The 22,578-nt window shown below is 45.1% G+C and overlaps 1 protein-coding gene and 1 long non-coding RNA gene across 2 annotated transcripts in view; one reads left to right on the top strand and one right to left on the bottom strand.

Moving 5' to 3' along the window:
- Window positions 1-16,669: 16,669 nt before the first annotated feature.
- Window positions 16,670-19,905, bottom strand: LOC117065955. Its single transcript, XR_004430113.1, has 2 exons — window positions 19,645-19,905; window positions 16,670-19,325 (listed from the first exon to the last, which is right to left on the bottom strand). It is a non-coding gene; the product is annotated as an uncharacterized LOC117065955 (long non-coding RNA).
- A 431-nt stretch (window positions 19,906-20,336) lies between these two features.
- PRDM6 (PR/SET domain 6) overlaps window positions 20,337-22,578 on the top strand; it is a 105,626-nt gene continuing 103,384 nt past the window's right edge. The window contains 2 exon segments of the mRNA XM_033181428.1: window positions 20,337-20,602; window positions 20,605-21,018. Coding sequence (XP_033037319.1) covers window positions 20,434-20,602; window positions 20,605-21,018 — 583 coding nt within the window. The 5' untranslated portion in view covers window positions 20,337-20,433.

Raw genomic sequence — 22,578 nt, 5'->3', positions numbered from 1 at the left:
ATGAGAATTCCTTCAAACTTGGGTGACCATATAATTCATGGTCAAGTTGGAACAGTTTTTGTGAGTGAAAGGAGAGCTGTTAATAATTACATTGCGGCTGAGTACAGAGGCTCACCTGGGTAATCCTAGTGCTTGGGAGGCTGAGGTGAAAGGGTAGGATAGCTTGAGGCCAGAAGTCTGAGACCAGCCTGAGCAACATAGCAAGACCCTTGTCTCTACAAGAAAAAAACAAAACAAAGAATCTCACCGGGTGTGGTAGAGCGTGCTTGTAATTCAGCTACTCGGGAGGCTGAGGTGAGAGGATTGCTTGAGCCCAGGAGTTCTGGGCTGTAGTGCGCTTTGTTGATCGGGTATCCACACTAAGTTCGGCATCAATATGGTGACCTCCAAGGAGCAGGGGACCCCCAAGTTGTCTAAGGAGGGGAGAAGCAGCCCAGTTTGGAAACAGAACAGGCCAAAACTCCCATGCTGATCAATAGTGGGATTGTGCCTGTGAATAACCATTTCTTTCACTCCAGCCTGGGCACCATAGTAAGAATGCATCTCTAAAAAATAAAACTACTTAGCCAGGTGTGGTGACATATGCTTGTTGTCCTAGCTACTGTGGAGGCTGAGGTGGGAGGACGGCTTGAGCCCAGGTTATGAGGTTATGGTAAGCTACGGTCATGTCATTGCACTCTAGCCTGGGTGACAGAACGAGACCCTGTCTCTAAAAATTAATAATTAATTGATTAATTAATAATTACCTTGGTATAATAGCTCAAACTGGAATTGTCTGGGGCAAAATGGGATGTTACGGAATTTGAAAGATTAATATGTCTTTATGCATTTTGCTCTCACCTTGTTTTTGCCAGATCCTAAACTGCGAAGTCTTCTCTTTCCTTTTTCTTAACTTTAAAACATTTTACATTTTCTAAAATGAGATATATTCTTGTCATTTTAAAAAGCCACATTTTGTTTTCACCACACACAAGAAAGGTTACCTGTGAGACAATGAAAGTGTTAATTAGCTTGATTGTGGTAATCACTTGATAAGGTATACATATATCTGATCATCACATTGTATACCTTAAATATATACAAGTTTTATTTGTCAGTTATACCTCAATGAAACTAGGGGAAAAACCCCACATCTACCATGAACCAGATACCTTGTACATTACTTAATTTTCCTGACTTGGTGAAGGACCCTTCCAGATACTGTTGTGCAGTTTACCCTTGACACTCACTAGACTGTGCATACCTTTGAGCAAGTGCTGCTCCTAGTCATGTTGGTGCCCCTGTATCTCAGAGTGCCGGGCACAGAGATGGTACTCAACCACATGTTTGTTGAATGAGGGAACACCATATGTGAGAAAGAGACAAATTTCACCTCCTTTACTAATTGGATGTGCTAATCTACTTTAGAATGTTTCCTTCTTCTCTCTAGATTGTCACATGGAATTACATATTTTTTCCTACTATTGCCTTGGTAGCCTCTGCTGGTACCTGTTCTAATATGTTAGCATGTGGCTCATCCTTCTATCTAAAGCTGTGGCTACTCTGTGGACCTTATAACAGAGAGTGTGAACTTCACATTAAATGTGATTCGAAGCTTCTAGATTCCACGTACATATTCAGCTATAGAAGCACCTCCTAAACATGGATGGAAATGCCTTAACACATGTCAGATGAGATTACAGCTCAGACTCCATTCAGGATCAACACACTGCCCAGCTGTCTGGTGAAACTGTGCTAGTTTTTATAGTAAGAAAATAGTCTAATGAAGCTCTTGATCCATGAAGAGTACAAATGTGCTACATGAGAAATTGTGAGTAATTCATGACCCAAGTCTAGGATAAAATATGCATCATTAAAACCAGCATGCCTCAATCTGAGCTTTCAATACTTAGAACTTTGGAATCACAAATATTGGATTGTTATCATTTTCGAGCAAGCACACTTCAAGCATTTCAAATCCTAGTTTTTCAGAGGGATTGCTATAGAAAACCCCCTCTTAACTTTGATAGGTAATTGGATGTGCTAACCTACTTTAGAATGCTTCCCTCTTCTGTTTAGGCTACCACATGGAATTCTAAAGACACATATTCTCCTTTCTCAAATCTCTCTCATTTTGCCCACTACTAATTTAATTTTGATGGTAGAGGTCTACCCTCAATGTTATATAACATGTATTGCATTTCAATTCAGACAAAGAAGTGAGGATGAAGAATTTCAGCTCATTTTTTTTTTTTAATCTGAGGCTAAAATACAAACAAGAAAATGTCAGAAGGACCATTAAAGACTTTCTTTCTGTCAAGCTCATAGATGCTTGAATAGCCTCGATCCATCTCAAAGACCCTAGGTGGGGAACAGTTATGCAGCATGTTTATTGTTACTTGGAATGGAAAAGAAGGACACTCATTTAGGATGCCTTAGTTAAAGAGCCCTGCCCACCGAGGCTAAAATGTCTTTTAAGAAACAACTCTAGAGAATGGGCCACCTTATTGTTTCTTCAAGGGCTGGCATCTTTCTGTTCCTTACTTTTCTACTGTGCTACTATGAGGTATGTCAACTTGCTTTCTTCTTCCAAAGAACCCGCTCTTATAGACCCAGAGACTCTACCCCCAAATCGCATTACCCAAGAAAAAAAAATCTGATTGGTCAGTCAATCCCCGCCAGCACAGAGTTAGCCTCTTGGCAGAGATCTTAACAAGGTCACCTAGTCATGTGTAGATAGCTGTGATTGGGTTAAGCTGCCATTCTTGGTCAGCTTCGCTATGGCCAGTGTACTGGTTTTAAATGATACACTTATATGTTACATCTGCTGGTAACAAACTCCTTACAAGGGAGGCCATGGAAATGGCAGGCACGATGAAATTTCCCAGCCCCTGACATTCTGTTCCTTTGGATAAGTGAGAGGAGTTCTTTGATTTTTGTCACTACCCATTTCTTTCTTCATTAAACTTCCATCTGCCCTGGTCTACCATATTCCCCACTCCACTCCAATCCCATAACATCCAGTGGTGAAGCTTTTCCTTCTGAGTGTGTATATTTGTTCATATTTGACTAAGAAATCTGGAAATTGAATGTATTAAATAAATAAAAGTTTCCTCCATTCTTCCAGGAGCTGATGTAGCTTATGTTATTTCCAAACTCTGTATTCCATGTAGAATTCATGAAAGCCATGTAGTTAAACATTAATTAGATTACTGTCTCAGGTTATCTGGGGCTTTGCTAGGACCAGCCAAGTTTCCATTTCTTTCTTTTGTGTCGATCAGATCACATAATGTTTTATGCTTTCATTTCTTGGCCCCATGATTACACACCATGGAGCTCATTTAGAATGTCCCAGCATTGCTCCTGTGTGAGATATGAATGCAGTCTGCCAGTCCACAGACGTGTGCTGGCATTTCCTATTAAAGAGAAAATGGACCACACACTTCTGACTTATTCTTACAAGGTCTTAATGGAAATTATTAGACCTTAGGGAAGACTTGCAAGAGATAATGGTAATGTAGTAATTTTATCAGGTCATTCCATCTGAGAGGAAGAATCTCTTAATTTCCCTTCCTTCATTGGAAGAACTGTTTATGAAGGTGTAGTTCGACAACTCCAAAGAGCTGTGTGAAGGCTCCATGGGGGTCTCAGGGGCAGAAACCCTTAGCTTCAGAAAGGACTTAGGAGTATAAACAGACACTAATGCAGAAATAATTCAATGTGTAGCTATTTATGACTGGCATCATGAAAGACAGTGAGCCCTGTATACATAGGCAGAGTGCAAGAATGCACTCTCCTAAAACACAGAGGGCAGGTGGATTCAAACTCTCTCATTTGCCAGCCCCACCCTCTAGCCCTGCCATAGTCTCTGAACTACAAGCCTCCTGTTGGCTTTGACTCTCTGGGTTTTGTCTGTGACAAACCTCCATGTGGTAGGAATTTGGGGTAAATGCATTAATTCATTTGTTCATTTATTTATGTGTACCCTTGTTCATTCATTCATTCACTAATGCACTCACTCATTCATTTAATGATGACTTAACAAGTATTTGATGACAGCCTCCATGCACCTAGTGGCATGTCAGGAACTGATGGTGTATGAGGGGTATGTGAAAATAAGGGTAGGTAACAATCCCTGTATCCCTGTCCTCCAGAACTTTATGGGTTTTTGTTTTTGTTTTTGTTTTGAGACAGAGTCTCGCTTGTTGCCCAGGCTAGAGTGCAGTGGTGCCATCTCAGCTCCCTGCAACCTCCACCTCCCGTGTTCAAGTGATTCTCCTACCTCAGCCTCCCAAGTAACTACTATTACAGGCGTGCACTGCCATGCCCAGCTAATTTTTGTATTTTTAGTAGAGATGGGTTTTCACCATGTTGGCCAGGCTGGTCTCAAACTCCTGACCTCAAGTGATCTGCCCACCGTGGCTTCCCAAAGTGCTGGGATTACAGGTGTGAACCACTGCACCTGGCCCTTTATGGTTTTATTTGAGAGACAAATCTAGCACATATTTTAGAGTTTAGTATAACACGTGACAGTTCAGAATGTCAGTGCCAAAAAAGTGACCCAGATAATATGAACTATAGGAGTTCCCAGAAAGGTGAACATAAGCAGGGGAGGTTACCAGGAGAAAATGGGACTTGAGCAGGATCCTGAAAGATAGGGGCTTTTAGCAGGAATGGAACAGAGAGAAGGGACCTCAAAACAAAAAAACACAGAATAAGCAAAGGCACAAAGTCATACACGATAATACAGTTTATAGAAGAGAGTAAGGAGATTATTCTGGCAACAGGAAAGGTACCATATTTGGAGTTACAAGGGATAAATGTCAAATTAGATGAGGGCCAGATAGTGAAGCAATTTGAATGAGAGAAACAATGTGTTTTGACTTTATTCAATATAGGTTTGAGAACTTTTAGCACATGTCTGGAATAGAAATGTGATGCTGTTGCAAAGAGCTTACAGTAGCTCAGGGGTTCCACTATTACCCAAATAATCAGATGGTGTTCCTGGAAGTACAGTAGGGAGGGGAGCTCTGACACAGGCAACCCCCTAGTAAGTAGTGAGAAGAGGAAAGGGAAATGGATCAAAGAGGGAGGATAATGTCTGATTTTTCTAACCTTATGTGAAATGTTAAAAGACTTTCTTTCTTTCTTTTTCTTTTTCTTTTTTTTTTTTTTTTTTGAGACAGAGTCTCATCCTGTTGCCCAGGCTGCAGTACAGTGGCACCACCTCGGCTCACTGCAACCTCTACCTTCCAGGCTCAAGGGATTCTCATGCCTCCGCCTCCCAAGTAGCTGGGATTACAGATGTGTACCACCACATTCAGCTGTTTTTGTTTCTTTGTTTGTTTTTAGTAGAGACAGGGTTTTGCAATATTGGGCAGGCTGGTCTTGAGCTTCTGGCCTTAAGTGACCTACTCATCTTGGCCTCCCAAAGTGCTGGGATTAATTACAGGTGTAAGTCACTGTGCCTGGCCAACTTTCTGACATATGTGTGCATGTGTAAACTTGAATTAAACAGGAGTTGCCAGTGAGACAGATCCTTTTGTGCAGTGGCTTATTTCAAAAGGGGAATGTATTGGCTCACATAGCTCGGGGCAAGAGGGGGGATTTAATGTACAACTTTAGTAATTTCATATAAAGTTTAAGACAATCACTTTTTCTTGCTGTATGACTAAGGTTCAAATAACTCACATATTTAACATACTACATAATCCTTAAATATTTAGCACCACTTACATTGTCCAAATTCCCATAGATGATTTTGGAAAAGAACAAACTACATATAGATATAATAATGCAATAATAACACTTACATAGTACTATATGCTGGGCACTCTCATAAGCACGTTATGTTATTCATATAATCCTCACAATAACCTTATCAGATAGGTACTAGTATTCTCAACTCAAGTTTTAAAAATGAGAAAAAGGCCTAGAATGTCTTAATCCATTTTGTGTTGCAATAAGGGAATACTTGAGGCTGGGCAATTTATAAAGAAAAGAGGTTTATTTGGCTCACAATTCTTCAGGCTGTACAAGAAGCATGGTACCAACATTTGCTCAGCTACTGGTAGAGAACTCAAGCTGTTTCCACTCAAGGCAGAAGGTGAAGGGGAGCTGGCTGTGTAGAGATCACATGGCCAGAGAGGAGGCAAAGGGGTGGGAGGGAGATGCCAGGCTCTTTTTAACAACCCACTCTTTCAGGAACACCCACCCTCCAGACAGGGCATTAATCTATTCATGAGTAGTCTACCTCCATGACCCAAACACCTCCTATTAGGCCCTACCTCCAACATTGGGGATCAGATTTCAACACAAGGTTTTTGAGGACAAACATCCAAACTGTAGGAGGGAGAATTTTATACATCTAATAAGTTGTACAACTTGGATTCAAACCCAGTCATTCAGACTCGAGTTCATCCTCTTAACCACTATACTTCTACTGATAGTAAAACTTTACAGATGTCTGAAGAAAATTACAAATTAACATCCCTCAAGAGTATAGATGAAAAATTTCTCAAAATACTTCAAACCAAATTCAGGATGAATTATTTGATACATAATTCAGGACTGTTCATCATGACCAAATGGATTTATCCTAGGAATGCAAGGGTGGCTTAACATTTGAGACTTGATCAATACAATACAATATGTTATAGAATAAAGGACAAAATCACATGATCATTCCAATAGACCAGAATATACATTTGACAAAATCCAACATCCTTTCATGGTAAACAAAATAAAATAAAATAACTGGGAAAAAAGAAAACTGCATCAAACTGATAAAAGCTATGTTTGAAAAATTCACAGCTAACCTTGTAGAAGACTGATTGCTTTTTTCCCTAAGGTTAGGAAAATGACAAGAATGTCTACTCTTGCTACTTCAATATTATACTGGCTTTAGCCAGGGAAATTAGGCAATAAAAAGAAACAAAAGGCATCCAAATCAGAAAACAAATAATAAAATTACTTTTATTCACAAATGACATGATCTTTTTTGGAAATCCTAATGAATCCACAAAATAAACTGTTAAAATAAATAACAAATTTTAAATGATAAAGTTCAGCAAGGTTGCAGGATACAAGATCAACACACAAAAATCAATTATATTTATATATGTAACGATGAACAATGCAAAAATGAAATTAAGAAAACAACTCCATATACTGTAGTATCAAAAGAATAAAATACTTAGGAATAAATTTAACAAAAAGTGCAATACTCATAACTGAAAACTACAAAACGTTGTCAAAAGAAATTAAAGAAGACAAACGAAGACATCTCATGTTAATGTATCAGATGACTTAATATTATTAAGAATATAATACTCCTTGAATTGATCTACAGATTCAACGCATCCCTATAAAAATCTCGGCTAGTTTTTTTGCAGAATTTGACAAGCTGTTCCTAAAACTCATATGGAAATTAAAGAAATTCAGAATAGCAAAGAAAAAAAAATTGAAAAAGAGGAGCAAAACTGGAGAACTCCCACTTCATGATTTCAAAACTAACTACACAGCTGCAATAATCAAGGCGGTGTGGTGCCAGTACAAGAAGAGATATAAGTCAGTAGAATAAAATTGAGAGTGTAGAAATAAGCCCTTACATTTATAGTCGATTGATTTTTCAAAAGGATACCAAAACTACTTAATGGTGAAATAATAGTCATCTCAAGAAATAGTAGCGGCCGGGCGCGGTGGCTCAAGCCTGTAATCCCAGCACTTTGGGAGGCCGAGACGGGCGGATCACGAGGTCAGGAGATCGAGACCATCCTGGCTAATACAGTGAAACCCCGTCTCTGCTAAAAAAAAATACAAAAAACTAGCCGGGCGAGGTGGCGGGCGCCTGTAGTCCCAGCTACTTGGGAGGCTGAGGCAGGAGAATGGCATGAACCCGGGGGGCGGAGCTTGCAGTGAGCTGAGATCCGGCCACTGCACTCCAGCCTGGGCGACAGAGCGAGACTCCGTCTCAAAAAAAAAAAAAAAAAAAAAAAAAAAAAAAAAAAAAAAAGAAATAGTAGCTAGACAACTGAATATGCAAAAGGTTTAATTTGGACTCAAACCTCATATCATCTAAAAAAATTAACTCAAACTGCATCATAGACCTTAATATAAGAGTTAAAGCTATAAAACTCTAAGAATAAAATACAGGAGTAAATCTTAATGACCTTAGTCATAATATGACCCTAAAAGACCAGTGAGGAAAGAAAAAATAGGTAAATTGGACTGTGTGAAAATTTAAAACTTTTGTGCTTCAAAGAACACCATCAAGGAAATGAAAAGACAATGCACAGTTTGGGAAAAAATATTTGCGCATTATATATCTGATAGGAAACATATCCAGAATACACAAAGAATTCTTAGAACTCAACGACAAAAATACAAATAACCTAAGTTAAACATGGGGAAAGGAATTAAATAGACATTTCTCCAAAGAAAATGTACAAGTGCCCATGAGACACAAAAAGGACCAGGCACGGTGACCCACACCTGTCATCCCAGGATTTTGGGAGGTCAAGGCGGGAGGGTCCCTTCAGCCCAGGTGTTCGAGACCAGCCTGGGCAACACAGGGAGACCCTGTGCCTACCTACAAAAAAATTTAAAAATTAGCTGGATGTAGTGATGCGCACCCATGGTCCTAGCTACTGGGGAGGCTGAGGCAGGAGGATTGATTGAGCCCTAGGAGGTCAAGGTTGCAGTGAGCTGTGTTCATTCCACTGCACTCCAGCCTGGGTGACAGAGCAAGACCCTGACTCAAAAACAAAAACAAAAACAAAACAAAAAAAGAAAAAGAAAAAAAGGACACACAAAAAGATGCTTAGCATAATTAGCTATCAGAGAAATACAAATAAAAATCATGATGAGAAACCCATACCAAAAAGAATGGGTTTCTTTTTGAGGTGATGAAAATCTTCTGTAACTGGATAGTGCTAATTGTTGCACTACGCTGCAAATATAATACAAATCATTGAATTCATACAGCTAAAAGGAAAATTTTATAATATGTAACTTGTATTTCAATAAAGCTGTTATTTTTAAAAAGCATGACAGAAAATATTGATAAATGTAGTTATAACAAATTTAAATAGCAAACAAAATTCTGGAGAAAAAAAAAGGGCAACTCATAACCCAGAACCCAAAGAAGGTTAATTGTCTTAACAGAAAAGGAGCTTTTATAAAACACAAACACAAAAAAAAACCACACACAATCTAAAGGGAAAAATAGGCAAAGGATATAAATCGAGTTTTTTAATAAAAAGAAAACATATAAAAAGTTGCTAATTTCCAATAATAAGTGACGTAAGTATTACAACCTCACTGGGAAACCAGTTTCAACCATCAGATTAGCGCAAATCAACAATTTTGATAACACTGTGCTGGTGAGGATTCAGGAAAAACTTTATAAAAGTTTTTGCCTATATTATTTTTCTCCAGAATTTTGTTTTTTATTTAAATTTGTTATGGCTTTTGCAATGCAGATTATTCAAAGCTTTTTATGTAACTAAATAAATGAGAAGCAATTTGGAGATTCACATGCCCTTTGCACATTCACATACCCTTTGACCCAGCAATTCCACTACTGGGAAGGTATTCAGTGGGAACTGTAAATACTTAACAATCAACTCTCCCCACAAAAAAAAGGTAATGGAAGCCTTTTATTTGTAGACTTTGCCAATTTTAATGGTGTAAGTAGTTCCACCACCCCAGTTTCAAGCTACTGTCCTAACATCAACTGATATCAGAATTCCTGGACTTTTCACAAATGGCTGTCACAAACCCATCTTAGCACACCACTGGAATATTCATCAGGAAATGCAAAAGGATATATGTGCCAAATTGCAAAATTATGTGTAATAATAAGAGATTTGAAACAATCTAAATGGCTATCAATGAAGAACTGCTTCTTAAAATACAGATGGCGAGAAACAAACAAAATAGACAACTGCTTAAATTAATTAGAGCATAACATTATAAAAACACATTGAAAATCCTATTTATTTATAAGTATATAACAATCTCTAAGCTATATTTTTAAATGGAAACAACTAAGATGCAGAGCAGTGTGTATCATATAACACTTGAGAAAGAGGTGTAACTATATATGCACAGAATATCTCTGGAAGGATATTTAAGGTACTAGCATCATTTATTTCCTCAGGAGAGGAGAAATGGGTGACTCATCTACATACCTGATCAGCATGCTTCTGAACACTCTCTCGCACTCTGCGACTATCTGGACTATCCTCTTGAGTCCTCTGTTCTGCACTCTAGCCACCTTGGCCTCCCCAGAATCTTGACTCCATTTCCTAGACTCAAGAAGTTGCTGGTCTCCACCTAGTTTTCTCTTCGTTGTGCCATGTCCTGAAGGCTGTCTCAATATATGTGGCTTGGTTAGGGCTCAAGTCCAGACCTGGTCAGTCAGTGTACTCTATTTCCTTGGTCATAATGGCTAATTCAGGGATAGCAGGGTGACCATATTAGTCTAAGACTTAATTCTAGAATTTCTGTTGGAAGTTTTTCTTCTGGGATTGCTATCTTATTCTAGAAGAATAAGGTGGGGGCAACCACATGAAAGATTCTGCCTGAGATTAAATTCAGAACAGAGGAAGGCAGAACAAAGAGATAAAGAGATTGAGACTTCATGATGTTGTTTGAACCTCTGAATGCATCTATACCTGAAAACCATAACCTGTTTTGTTTTTTTTAAATATTTGAGCCACCAAATCCTTTTTTTCCCAGTAGATATCAGTTCAAATAATTTCTGCCACCTGCAGTTGAATGAGTCTACAGTAATATAGCTAAACTACATCAGCCCTGCTTCTCTTTAACACCCTTCTCAAATTTTGGGGATAAATTACAGTGGTCCTCTATCTTTTTTTTTTTTTTGAGACAGTCTCACTCTGTCACCTGGGCTGGAGTGCAGTGGCCTGATCTCAGCTCACTGCAAGCTCCGCCTCCCAGGTTTACACCATTCTCCTGCCTCAGCCTCCTGAGTAGCTGGGACTACAGGTGCCGGCCACTTCGCCGGGCTAGTTTTTTGTATTTTTTAGTAGAGACGGGGTTTCACCGTGTTAGCCAGGATGGTCTCGATCTCCTGACCTCGTGATCCGCCCGTCTCGGCCTCCCAAAGTGCTGGGATTACAGGCTTGAGCCACCGTGCCCGGCTTTTTTTTTTTTTTTTTTTTTGAGATGGTGTCTTGCTCTGTCACCCAGGCTGGAGTGCAGTGGCCGGATCTCAGCTCACTGCAAGCTCTGCCTCCCGGGTTTATGCCAGTCTCCTGCCTCAGCCTCCCGAGTAGCTGGGACTACAGGCATCCACCATTTCGCCCTGCTAGTTTTTTGTATTTTTTAGGAGAGACGGGGTTTCACCGTGTTAGCCAGGATGGTCTCGATCTCCTGACCTCGTGATACACCCGTCTCGGCCTCCCAAAGTGCTGGGATTACAGGCTTGAGCCACTGCGCCCGGCCCCTCTATCTTCACACACACACACACACACACACACACACACACACAGTCACTCACAGACTCACACCAACTTGATCCTCTCTCCTTTTTATCAAGGAGAATGGAACAGAGGGCTCATACCACCCATTCTCTATCTGGCAATGAAAAGACAAAGAGTGCCAATAATCATGCCACAAGCAAAATGGCATCTACACAAATGAAATACAACATTGCTAAAGGTGAATGTACTTCCAATTCATTTTTACCAAGAAAAAAATCATTTTAAAAATGCTTGCACTCACCTTAAAAAATCATTTTTTGGGGGACTAGCCCTGTAAAGAAACCCATGGAAGTCTGTAAGAGAATGAGACCAACAGAAGATCTTGAAGGTGACAGAATAGCAGTGACAGTCCTAAATGAGAAGCTTACTGGAATGTTTGACCTCTACTGGCTCCAAGACAAACATTTGTTTTGAGGAAACAATTGTGAAAAATGCCTCTGTTTGAAAACATTAGCTTACGGAGCAAACAGTTGACTTTAAAATCTATACTTAAACTATTAGGTTTCTGCCAAATAAAATACTTGTCCACTCAAACGTATGTTTCAATGAAAAATGCTTGCCATTGTAGACAGACCAGAAGGAAATGCCCAGAATATGGTCAAACTTTGCAACATTTTAAAAATCAAGTTGTTAACCACTGAATTGTCAAAATGGTAATTTTCCAATCAATGTTCCAGTATCACTTGTCAATTATTGTATTATAAAAATAGACTAATAATGTATTTTATGATTATTCATCTTTTAAAACATTCTATTTAAGAATCTAGCAGTCTTATCAATGCAAAAATAATTTTTTTTTCTTTGAGTGTGAGGAATCCTAAGTTGCATTTTTGCAATTTCTTCTTCTTCTTTTTTTTGAAGGGAGATTAACCATGTAACTTGGAGTCTTCCCAAAGATCTTTTCCTCACAGATTGGCACTCTTCGTCTTTGTTGTTTCATTCCAGAATGCAGAGTAGGAGCCCCTCCACTCCCTTCTCCCTTACAGAAAGGAGAGAAGACCAAGTTGGTGTAAGTCTGTGAGGGACTGTGTATGCATGTGCACCTGTGTGTATGTGAAGATAGAGGACCGTGGTCATTTGTCCCCAAAGTCTGAGAGATAAGCATGTTAAAAAGAAGTAGGGCTGATGCAGTCGAGCTATATAACTATGGTTAACCTGTAAGGATCTTTGGGGAGTGTATTTGCTTATTCTAAAACATTTTCCTACATGGTCTTTACCTCAGATGTATCTGGATCACTAGTCTTTTAAACTTCACTTCATTCTTTTTTTCATCATAGTTCTTCATAGTTTAAAAAGAGCAGCTCAGAAAATCATAGTTTGTGCCATCCAGAGCTAGGAAATGGCATTGCCAAGCTCACCAAATCACAGTCCAGGGCAATATGGGCTATACTGATGGCCTTATCCTGGAGCCTTCAACTGTTTTTCAGTTGCCCTAATTGTGAGTTGATTCTCTGACTTAAGCCTGAACATATTTTAGGTCACAGCATTCTCATAAAAGCGTCTTTCAGAATCTATGGAATATGGCTTCAGGACCCCCGGGAGATGAGGTCCTGGTTCTTGGGGAGGGCAGCCAGCCATCCAGTCATTTTTCTCATGAATGGAGGAGGAAAAGTCACCTGGACCTCTCAGATGTGTAGGGTCCAGTTCTCGGGTTTTTGCTCAGGCAGCCCCTGTCCTAGAACACCTTTCCTCAGTTCCTCCCTACCCACCTGAATGCACACAATCTTTATGGCCCATCTCGTTTGTGAGGCTTTGCTTGATTATCTCCTAAAGTGATGGCTTTCTCTTCTGAACTCTTATGCCACTTATCGGCTCTTCAACCTGGGCATCATAGAGAGAAACTAGGTCTCTGAAAGAATTCCACAGTATAAGATCGTGGAAGGCAGGGGTACCACAATTTACACACTTTTGGTTTTTCTCACAGTGACCTGCACGGTGTCTTTATTTTGGTTTAAAGACAAGTTTTCCAGTTTCAAAAGGAAACTAAGAATAGGTTACTTTTTTCTTTGAGAGGCTGTTACACAGAGAACGTAGACTCACTGGAAACAATTCAATGAAAACAAGCCTTAGTGTCACCCTCTGACACCCTAGCTCAGAGGAGGGTAAGGGCATGCAGCCAGACAGGAAAGTGTATGATGAGGGAGGCAGACAGGCTTCCTTGGGTTCCTCTAGGTATATGTAAGATCTGCTGTGAGAATATACATTTTCTTTCCTCAAGCGGCCCTGGGAAGGGGGAAGCCTCAGGAACCCCCTCATTTAGAGGGTAGCTGGAAGCCGCTCCTAGAGACTGTTGCTGGGCACTCAGGGGAACCTACCATGCCTAGGAACTGCCACCCCTCAGAATGTGAATCAACCATAGCATATGTTTCTAATTTCTAACAGATGCACTGTACCATGCTTACCTCATCCTGGTTATGACTGAAGTCCTATAGGCTTCAACTAATTTAAGCAACAATCTGGTGACCAACAGAAGACTGTGTTTGAACCAGGTAGCATTTGCTAGAAGACCTTCAAAGGAGATTGTCCCAGAGATCTCTACCAATAGTCTCGTGCACACAGTAGGTGTTCATTAGATATTCTGTATAGCTGTTAAATTGTAGGTAACGGTAATTGGGCTTGTCTATCTTTACAGATGCCTGGAAAAATATAAGATTAAATTCCTGGGGAAAGGGTGGGATGGGAAGGAGATATTGAAGGGAATGTGTGAGTTTCTGAAGGGATAGCTATTCTTGTCTAATTATTTCTCTTTTCCTTGACTTGTCAAGACAAAAAAAAAAAAGTTGTTTTTCACCCAGTGGCTATTCATTAAATCTTTATGGGACTGAACTGCCACCAATATGTTTCAAACTCATGAGACCTTTGCAAATTATAATAGCTGATTTCCCTGCAAACAGAAATGATATACTTAGAGGCTTTCAAGGAAGAATGAACTGACCCCAGGGATTCATAATGGACTGTAGAGCCTTTCACCTCAAGGTCAGTAGGTCAAATCCAAATCAGGCCTGAGGTGGCTGAGAGACATTGTTTGAGTGGCAGCTGTCGGGTGACCAGGGTGAAAGGAGCTGGAGGCTTCGGCTGCATTTCAAGTGACGTGAACAGGTGCTGTCTGCCAGGGTCCTGGCAGAGGATGAAAGACAGTGGTCACAAATCACCTGGGGTTGGTCTCCCAGATGCAGAGGCCATTTTTGACCTGGCAAAGTGAGGAGCTGAACTTCCAAGTACTTTTATTCGAGGAGGAAAGCTGAGGGAAGGACATGTCTAAACTGCCAAGGCCTCAGAAGAGGAGGGTGTGTCAGATGAATGGCGAGGCACCTGCTGCATCACCTGAGGCCAGAGCTGGCTTCTGCGTGCTAAGCATTTCACTGCCTTCTACTTTCTCTGCCTCACTCCTCGCTCGCTTTCTTTCCAATGGTGGCTGGCACTGTTTTCTGTCACTAAGTAAGGATGAACAAGTGAAGATGCAAAGGGATCAATGGGCAGACTGCAGTGATTAAAATAAATGGTGAGGGTTTTCCAGTTTTCAGTTGTGCAATACATTTTACACCATGCACATCTTAGACTCACAGCATGCAGGAGTGGGGTATAAAATATGTAATAGAGTGGGGGGTCAGAATTCGGTAGCTGCTTCATAAAAGCTTAGGACAGAACACTGCATTTGTCCTACCCCTTCTTTGGACTGTTGAAGAAATTGAGGTCCGGATAGTTGGAGGTGGGTCACTGTGTCAGGGTCTAAGTTACCAGCAACTTAGGTGACTCCAACTGATGAGAACAGTCAATGGAGGTATTGAAAGGATATCAAGTAGTACACAGCAGCTTAAGGGAAGCAAGTGTGGCCAGTAGCGAGGAGGCAAATCTTTGACAGTTCTTCAGGAGAGGTCCCTTTACTGCTTTAGCCACTGGCTATAGGTTAGGGCAGGGAATATCCTGCTCTGGACAGAAAGCTGGCATCTTCGGGCTTCAAGTCTCTATTTAAATTTCACTTTCTAAGAGAAGCTTTCCCTGGCCATTATATGTAAAACAGTATGTAACCCCTTCCACTATATGTAATCCCTTCCACCTACATGCACTCCCTTTCCCTCTATTCTTTATTGCTTTTCATGGCACTTATTCCCATCTGACCATTACTCATTTATTACTTACTATTTACTTTCAGTCTCTGCCTCCAACCCCCTTCTCCACGATCCCATTTCTGAGGGGTAGAGTGTCCTCCAGAAGTTTCCTGTACTCTTAGGAGAGGAGGTTCCCTTAGACTCCAAGTCTGGGCAAGTTTCAAAGCTCCTCCCTTGGGAATCTCATAGGGATGGGGGTGGGGTCCTGTTTTTTTTTTTTTTTTTTTTCCTCAGCACTTTCCCCTTTTGCCTGCAATCCAAGATCCTCAGTGAGAAGGCTCTTCCCTGGTCCCAAACCATGGAGGAAAGGAGCTTTTTAAACAAGGGAATGAACAGGTATGGAAGGAGAAATGGCCACCGCAGGCCAGAGTCTCTGTGCTGTTTGGATACCATTTTCAACCAAGTTTTTGCTGGCAGGCTCAAAGGACCTTTCTGCTAATATGGCTTAGCAAAGATTCCTCCTAGCTCTATCCAGCCGTTCTCTCTCCATTTTTCTTTTTCTCTTCCCACCCCCCTCCTTTCACCTGCAGCCCACCCCCAACCCCTATCCATTTCCTAGGAAAATAAATCTCTGGGAGGAGGCAGGAAGAGTGGATCTCAGCGAACCCTTCTGAATAAATGTCTATATTAATGAATTATTAACTCAGCCACCCGTGACCTTAAACCTAGAAGGAGGAGCACCCAGGGCAGAGCGGAGAGCTGTTGAATCCTTTATTGGAGTCCTGTCAAAGGCAACCGACCATTTGTTCCACTCCCCCATCAAGAAAACATAATTAATATGAAAGGCAAACTTTTGAATTGTATGTCAAATGAAATCAGATAGAGGGTCTCCTGGACAGAACCCCCTTCTCCCCTCCTACTCCTTCTGCTGCTCCCTCCCTATCCTGGCCTCCAGCTCCATCCTTCCCCTCCCAGCTCAGGGTACAATGGGCTTCCCAGGGATAGTTTTCGGGGCGAAAATGCTCGAGAAAATAATGAGTTTGGGTAATTTATCGATCCTGGCTCCTCTTCCCACTTGTTTTATTTTAGAGGTCGTTAATCAATGAAGAAAAACACCACCGTGTCCCCCCGTTTGCATTTAATACACTCAGGCTCCTTATTTATTCCTCTAGAACAAATTCCCAGCAAATATTCACCCATTGATTTGGGAGCCATGGATTTTTATAAAGGTTTGATCGCTTTCTAAGTGGGCGAAGTGATTTGTTTCCGCGGTCTTCTCAGTATTGAAGGGGGTGGGGGAAGCGGATTTGAGGGGGTGCATGTCCTTGCCGTCGGTGGGCTCACTTCCTAAAAACTACTGATATGCGCCAGGGTGTCCGTGACCAAGCGGGCCCAGGGTCAACTGTGTGACGGGGGAGCGCCCCTCAGAGCGCGCGTAGCGTCGGGGGTCCCGCCTACGCCGCTGCGCGCCCTTGTGCGCACCTGGGGAGGACCACGCCGACCCAGCCTCAGCCGAACTCCGCGGGCATCAGGGAAGCCGCTGTGGAGGCAGGGGCCCCGCCCGGCGCCGTGGGCCTGCTGGGGATAAGCGCGGGAGGTCCAGACTCCCGGTCTATTCCCTTCCAGACTTCTTCGTTCGCTCCTGGGCCTTCGGGGCTCTCCCTCAAGCTTTCTCCTGCCCCCTTCACTGGAGGTCCCTGTACCCTCTGAGCCTTAGGGTTCTCGGGATCGACTTGTGCCCAGGGTGGGTGGGGCGGAAGCTTGAATCGGATAACCCAGGTACGCCACCTGTAGATGTAGTGGGCGACGGGGACTTCGCTACCTTCTCAGCTTCTTCCCTGGCCCCCGCAGCGAGGAGAGCCAAATCTCTCCCATGGTACCCCCTCTGGCGTCAGTCTGGACCGAGTGGCTACAGGTTTGACTAGGGTGGGCAGTAGATGCACTTGGCACCTCACCGACCGGTGTTTGAATCCGCCTCCATTACTCATTAATGGCGTGACCTTAGGCAACCCATCTAAAAACTTTCCGAACCTCAGCGGTCCCCATCTACAATATGGGGGTTAACGATAATGCCTTCTCCGCATGGTTGCTAGGTGGATTAAATGGACGTAAAGCGCCTACCTGCGCTCGGCACGTCCAAAGCTCTCATTAACAGGTCAGCTAATCTTATTACGAGAGGAACCCTCCCTCCTCCGCTTCCCAGAGTGTGGGCGGCATCGGGCCACGGAAGCAGCTGCTCCAACTAGCATTTCAAAATCCTGAGACTTTCTAATGGTGGCAGGGGGAGAAGGGGTAGTGGGGAGGCGGGGTTGGGACTGGTAGAGGTTCTTTGGGACTTCCAGTTCTGGGGACCACGCGCTTGGAAGTAGCTGGGTTTGGGCAGAAACAAGAAGGCAGATGACAGGACCGTCGCCGGAGTCCGGACTTCCATCCCTGGAGCTCACTGTCTCTCCCAGAGAACAGAGGAGTGTCCTGGTTTCTCAGCAGTGAGCCAGGAGAGTGTGAGAAAGAGCATTTGTTTCTTCTCCCGTGGCCCGACAGACCACTCTTCGGCAGTTCTGCGAGCAGATTAATTGAAACGGGCCTGGAACTTCATCCTCGCCTCCCGATGGAGTTGCTGGAAGTCTGCGGAGACTGCCTGGTTAGCCTCCGGGGCCACAGCGCCGTGGGTTTTCCCTCGTGGCGTCTGCCTTAAACTTGGGTGCTATCAATCTATCCAACCATGATGGATGACCTTGTCATAACGACGCCAGTCAAAACATTTTCGTTCAACTCTGTTCCAACCAACATCGAAGCATCCTGAAGGAGACCCGGATGAATTCTAAACAGCACGTTTCTCAGGCTCAGACAACTTGAGTGGTAGGAAGAGAAAAAGAAACAAGCAGAAATCAGGAAAGAATGGCTATTAATTGTTCAGACTGGCAAGTGCTAAATAAGTTAGGTTGTGTGAAGAAAGATAAATGCCGTTTCTTCTCTTTGAGGTATGGCCAGAACCCCGGGGATGGGAAAGTACCTCCTGAATCGGTCAATTTCACACACCCTGCCTGTGCCCTCTACCATCTACTACCGAAAATGGCAGGAAGAGCTGGGTGGGGGGCAAGTGCCTAATTCGTGGGCGCCAGACTGCATCGAAGGGCTGCACTGGCACAAAGTCTGGGGAGAGGGCATGGTGGAGGTGGGGCTGCACTCCCACCCTGTCCCTCTAACGTCAGGTTTTGGGTAGAGAAACCTATGCATGACTTCCTGGGGCAGCCGCAGGCAGCTGACTGCAAACAGCCTCGCCTGTGTCCCATAGCAGTTGTGCCACCAGACATAACACTGGATACTTGCTTCCTGGCCCCAACAAGGAGAGGGAAAGAGCCCTCCAGAAGACAACCTGAGAGGGGGTCGGCAGAACGCTGGGTGGTGTCCAGACTCTATCGCAGCCACCTCGCAGCCCCACGACCAGGCTTGAGTCCCTCCAGGACCAGCTGCTCTCGGTCCCAGGACCCTCGGTCCCACGCCTCCCTGCACCTACAAGCCTGGCTCCTGGGCTGCAGACAGAGGGTTTCACTGCAGTGCGCAAAGCGTCCGGCTCCGACCCCAACTTTTCTCCCCGGAGGATTTATGTTAGACATTGAGTGGCGGGCGAGTGGACTCTGGCACTCCAGGAAAAACTGAGCCGGGCAAAAACGCAAACAAACCCGGTCTCGGCAGCGCGGGCTTGCTCCAGCGCCGACACTACAGCGTGTGCGGAGATGCATTCCGGTTGCCGCGTTTCCACTGCTTTTAAGATCAGGGCACTAAACTGGGACCCAGAAAAGACGTATCATGGGCAGAAAGAGACAACAGGCTACCGGGAGACGTCACGCCAAAAAAACTGGGGATGGAAGGGCGGAGGAGTTTGTGCGGGAAAGGCGCACTAGCAGTGTGGGTCGGGCCCAGTTAGAACTTCCTTCTTCCCTCTCCCCTCCCCTTCTTCTGGACTGCCTCCCCTCCCCTCTCCGTCCGTTCTCTCTCTCTCTCTCTCTCTCTCTCTCCTCTCTCTCTCTCTCTCTCTCTCTCACACACACACACACACACACACACACACACACACTTGTATTTTGTGCTGTCGTAAAACCCACGTGTCCAGCCGGGAGGCTGCCAGAGCGTGGAGCCAAGGAGCCAGGACGCGGCAGCGGCCCAGCGCAGCAGCCCACGGCTGTTGAGTCCCGCGCCCAGGTCCGCCTGCGCTCTCGCGCCCTCCGCGGGTCTCCAATTTTCTTGCTCGCACGTCGGGAGGGCTCCGGACCGCACAATCTCTAGGACTCTCCTCCCGCGCTGCCCAGGGGCATGTAGCGCAGCCAGGGCGCACACTCTCCTGCACCCGCACGCTCACCGAGACACACGCACGCACCCACCGGCAGCGCCGAATTTTCAGGTAAGGTGAGGCTCGTCTGGGACTTAGAGTTTAAGGCTTGGTAGCTAGGAAGGTTGGTGGTCCTAGGTTGGGGGCGGGGGGGCGAGACTGTTCCGCCTTCTGGCGTCTGAGGCCAGCGCGGCTCGGGCGCTGCGCCACCCCGGCTCAGGTCGGCTCCGGGCGCTGGCTGAGGGCGGGGGTTGCGTCCTGCGACCGAGTTCTACCGGGCAGCGCCCTCCTGTCGGGCCCCAGCATTGCTGGATGGGAGCTGGACGCTGCGATCGGGGAGGCAGAGTGGGGTGCACAGCTCCCTCTGTGCAGCGTCGCAGCTCCGGAGTAAACTTTGAGCCCCAGCCGAGTTGGGAAGAGGGAGCTGCGGAACCGGGCGGCCGCCAGCTGAACCACCGGCTCGGGCGCTTTCCCCAGGATCCCAGCGGCCCTCTTCCCGGTCCCATTCGCCCAGCTCACGCGCCTCCTCTTCCCTGCCCTCTGCCCCCAGTTCGAGGCGTTGGACATGCTGAAGCCCGGAGACCCCGGCGGTTCGGCCTTCCTCAAGGTGGACCCAGCCTACCTGCAGCACTGGCAGCAACTCTTCCCTCACGGCGGCGTCGGCCCGCTCAAGGGCAGCGGCGCCGCGGGTCCCCTGAGCGCGCCGCAGCCTCTTCAGCCGCCGCCGCCGCCGCCGCCCCGGAGCGCGCCGAGCCTCCGCCAGACAGCCTGCGCCCGCGGCCAGCCTCTCTCTCCTCCGCCTCGTCCACCCCGGCTTCCTCCTCCACCTCCGCCTCCTCCGCCTCCTCCTGCGCTGCTGCAGCCGCTGCCGCCGCGCTGGCTGGTCTCTCCGCCCTGCCGGTGTCGCAGCTGCCGGTGTTCGCTCCTCTAGCCGCCGCTGCCGTCGCCGCCGAGCCGCTGCCCCCCAAGGAACTGTGCCTCGGCGCCGCCTCCGGCCCGGGGCCCACCAAGTGCGGCGGCGGCGGCGGCGGGGATGGCCGGGGCGCCCCGCGCTTCCGCTGCAGCGCAGAGGAGCTGGACTATTACCTGTATGGCCAGCAGCGCATGGAGATCATCCCGCTCAACCAGCACACCAGCGACCCCAACAACCGTACGTAGCCCAGCCCGCGCGCTCTCTCCCTGGGCGCCGGCCCCGGCGGGCGCGGGCGCCTGTCAGGGAGGCGGGTCAGATAGGAGGGACACGGGGGCGGGGGGGAGCCGCTGGTCCTGGCCGCTGGCCCGCGCCTCCCCGATCTCTGACAAAAGTTGTCTGGCGTTGGAGAAGGAAAGAGAACGGATGGGACGGCCGGTGGCACTTTGGGGTTCCCTCTCCCTCCCTCCTTCTCCTCACTTGCTTCACAGTCCCAAGTGTTTGGGGCCAGAGTCTCCTGTGGACCCGGCCGAACAGACCTCTGCCCTCCCGCTGGACAGTGCCCGGGGCCAGGCGGGTAGTGGCAGCGTGTGACAGCGGGGGTCTGGGACCGGCCCTGCCTGGCCTTAGCCGGGACGAGGGAGGGACCCTCAGCGTTTCTGGGGAGTACGCAGACCAGGGCTTGTTTTTGCTACTCGCCACCCCACCTCTGGTGGTGACTGCGTCAGGTCATTTTCGGGCCGCGGGGTTGGGGGAACCGGCCGGAAGCTGTTCGCTGGCCAGGCCTCACTGGAGTAGGAAGTTTCGATGATAGAGTCCGTTTCTCCTTGAAGGCAGGCAGTATTCTTAGATCTACTGTTCATTTAAAAAGAAGGAAAAGGAAAAAAAATGACTGCTACTTACTGAGAAGAAAATTTCTGTTCTCCGCTGATTCCGCTGATCCCGCTTTATCCGCGCACCTTTGACCCCGCAAACATTCATAACCCATGTTGGTTTATTTATTTGTTTTTAGAAATTACGGTGACTGTAATTTAGTAAGAGACGCTTACTCCCCTCTTCCTCCAAGTTAATAGCAAATGCCTAACTAAACATCAGGATTCCTATAGCTTCGGTTCCTATATTCACAATTTGAAACGCTTATCTCAAGTACAGTTCCATTTGGCGATTTGGAAGCAAAACTCTAAATGACGATCAAGCAATATGTACTGCTTTATACCTGCTTCTTTTTGATAATTTCAGAAGTTATACTGTGTTTACACCTATACTGTGTTGGGAGTGTTAAACGTGCTTTCAGAGACTTCTGGAGATAACATTTAAAGTATATTAAGAGCGTCAGATTGAAAACAATACAGGATTTGAAAGATCAGCATTCATTCAGCTATTTTCTTCATCTCATTCCTTCGTCTGGCTTCTGTATGAGTAAAGTTAATTAAAAACATTTATTTTTATTCAATTTTGAATAAGTTGCTTCTTGCAAAATGTCTACCGCTCTGTGAACTTCTTAATTCGTTTTCAAGCAAAATAAGTTCAGTTATAGCTTTTTAAAGGATTCCCTAAGTCGTTGATTTGAGGAAAAAAACCACTGGGCAACTGCCTCGTGATTGAGCTCTATGAATATTTTCATTATGTTGGACATAGTTGTGACGGAGATAATAATTACCAACAAAAAGAGCAATCGTATTTACTTTTTCTTTATAAAGTTTGAGGGTAAAGCACTGGCTTAAAATAGTGGTTTCAACTCTAATTTTGCTGTGCAGTTGAGAAGACTTGTATTTCAGAGTTTCAGAAAGTTTTACAAAA

Source organism: Trachypithecus francoisi, unplaced genomic scaffold (assembly GCF_009764315.1).
Source record: "Trachypithecus francoisi isolate TF-2019V2 unplaced genomic scaffold, Tfra_2.0 Lachesis_group2, whole genome shotgun sequence".
In the NCBI taxonomy this organism is placed as follows: Eukaryota; Metazoa; Chordata; class Mammalia; order Primates; family Cercopithecidae; genus Trachypithecus; species Trachypithecus francoisi.
This window is presented reverse-complemented; position numbering and strand designations above follow the sequence as displayed.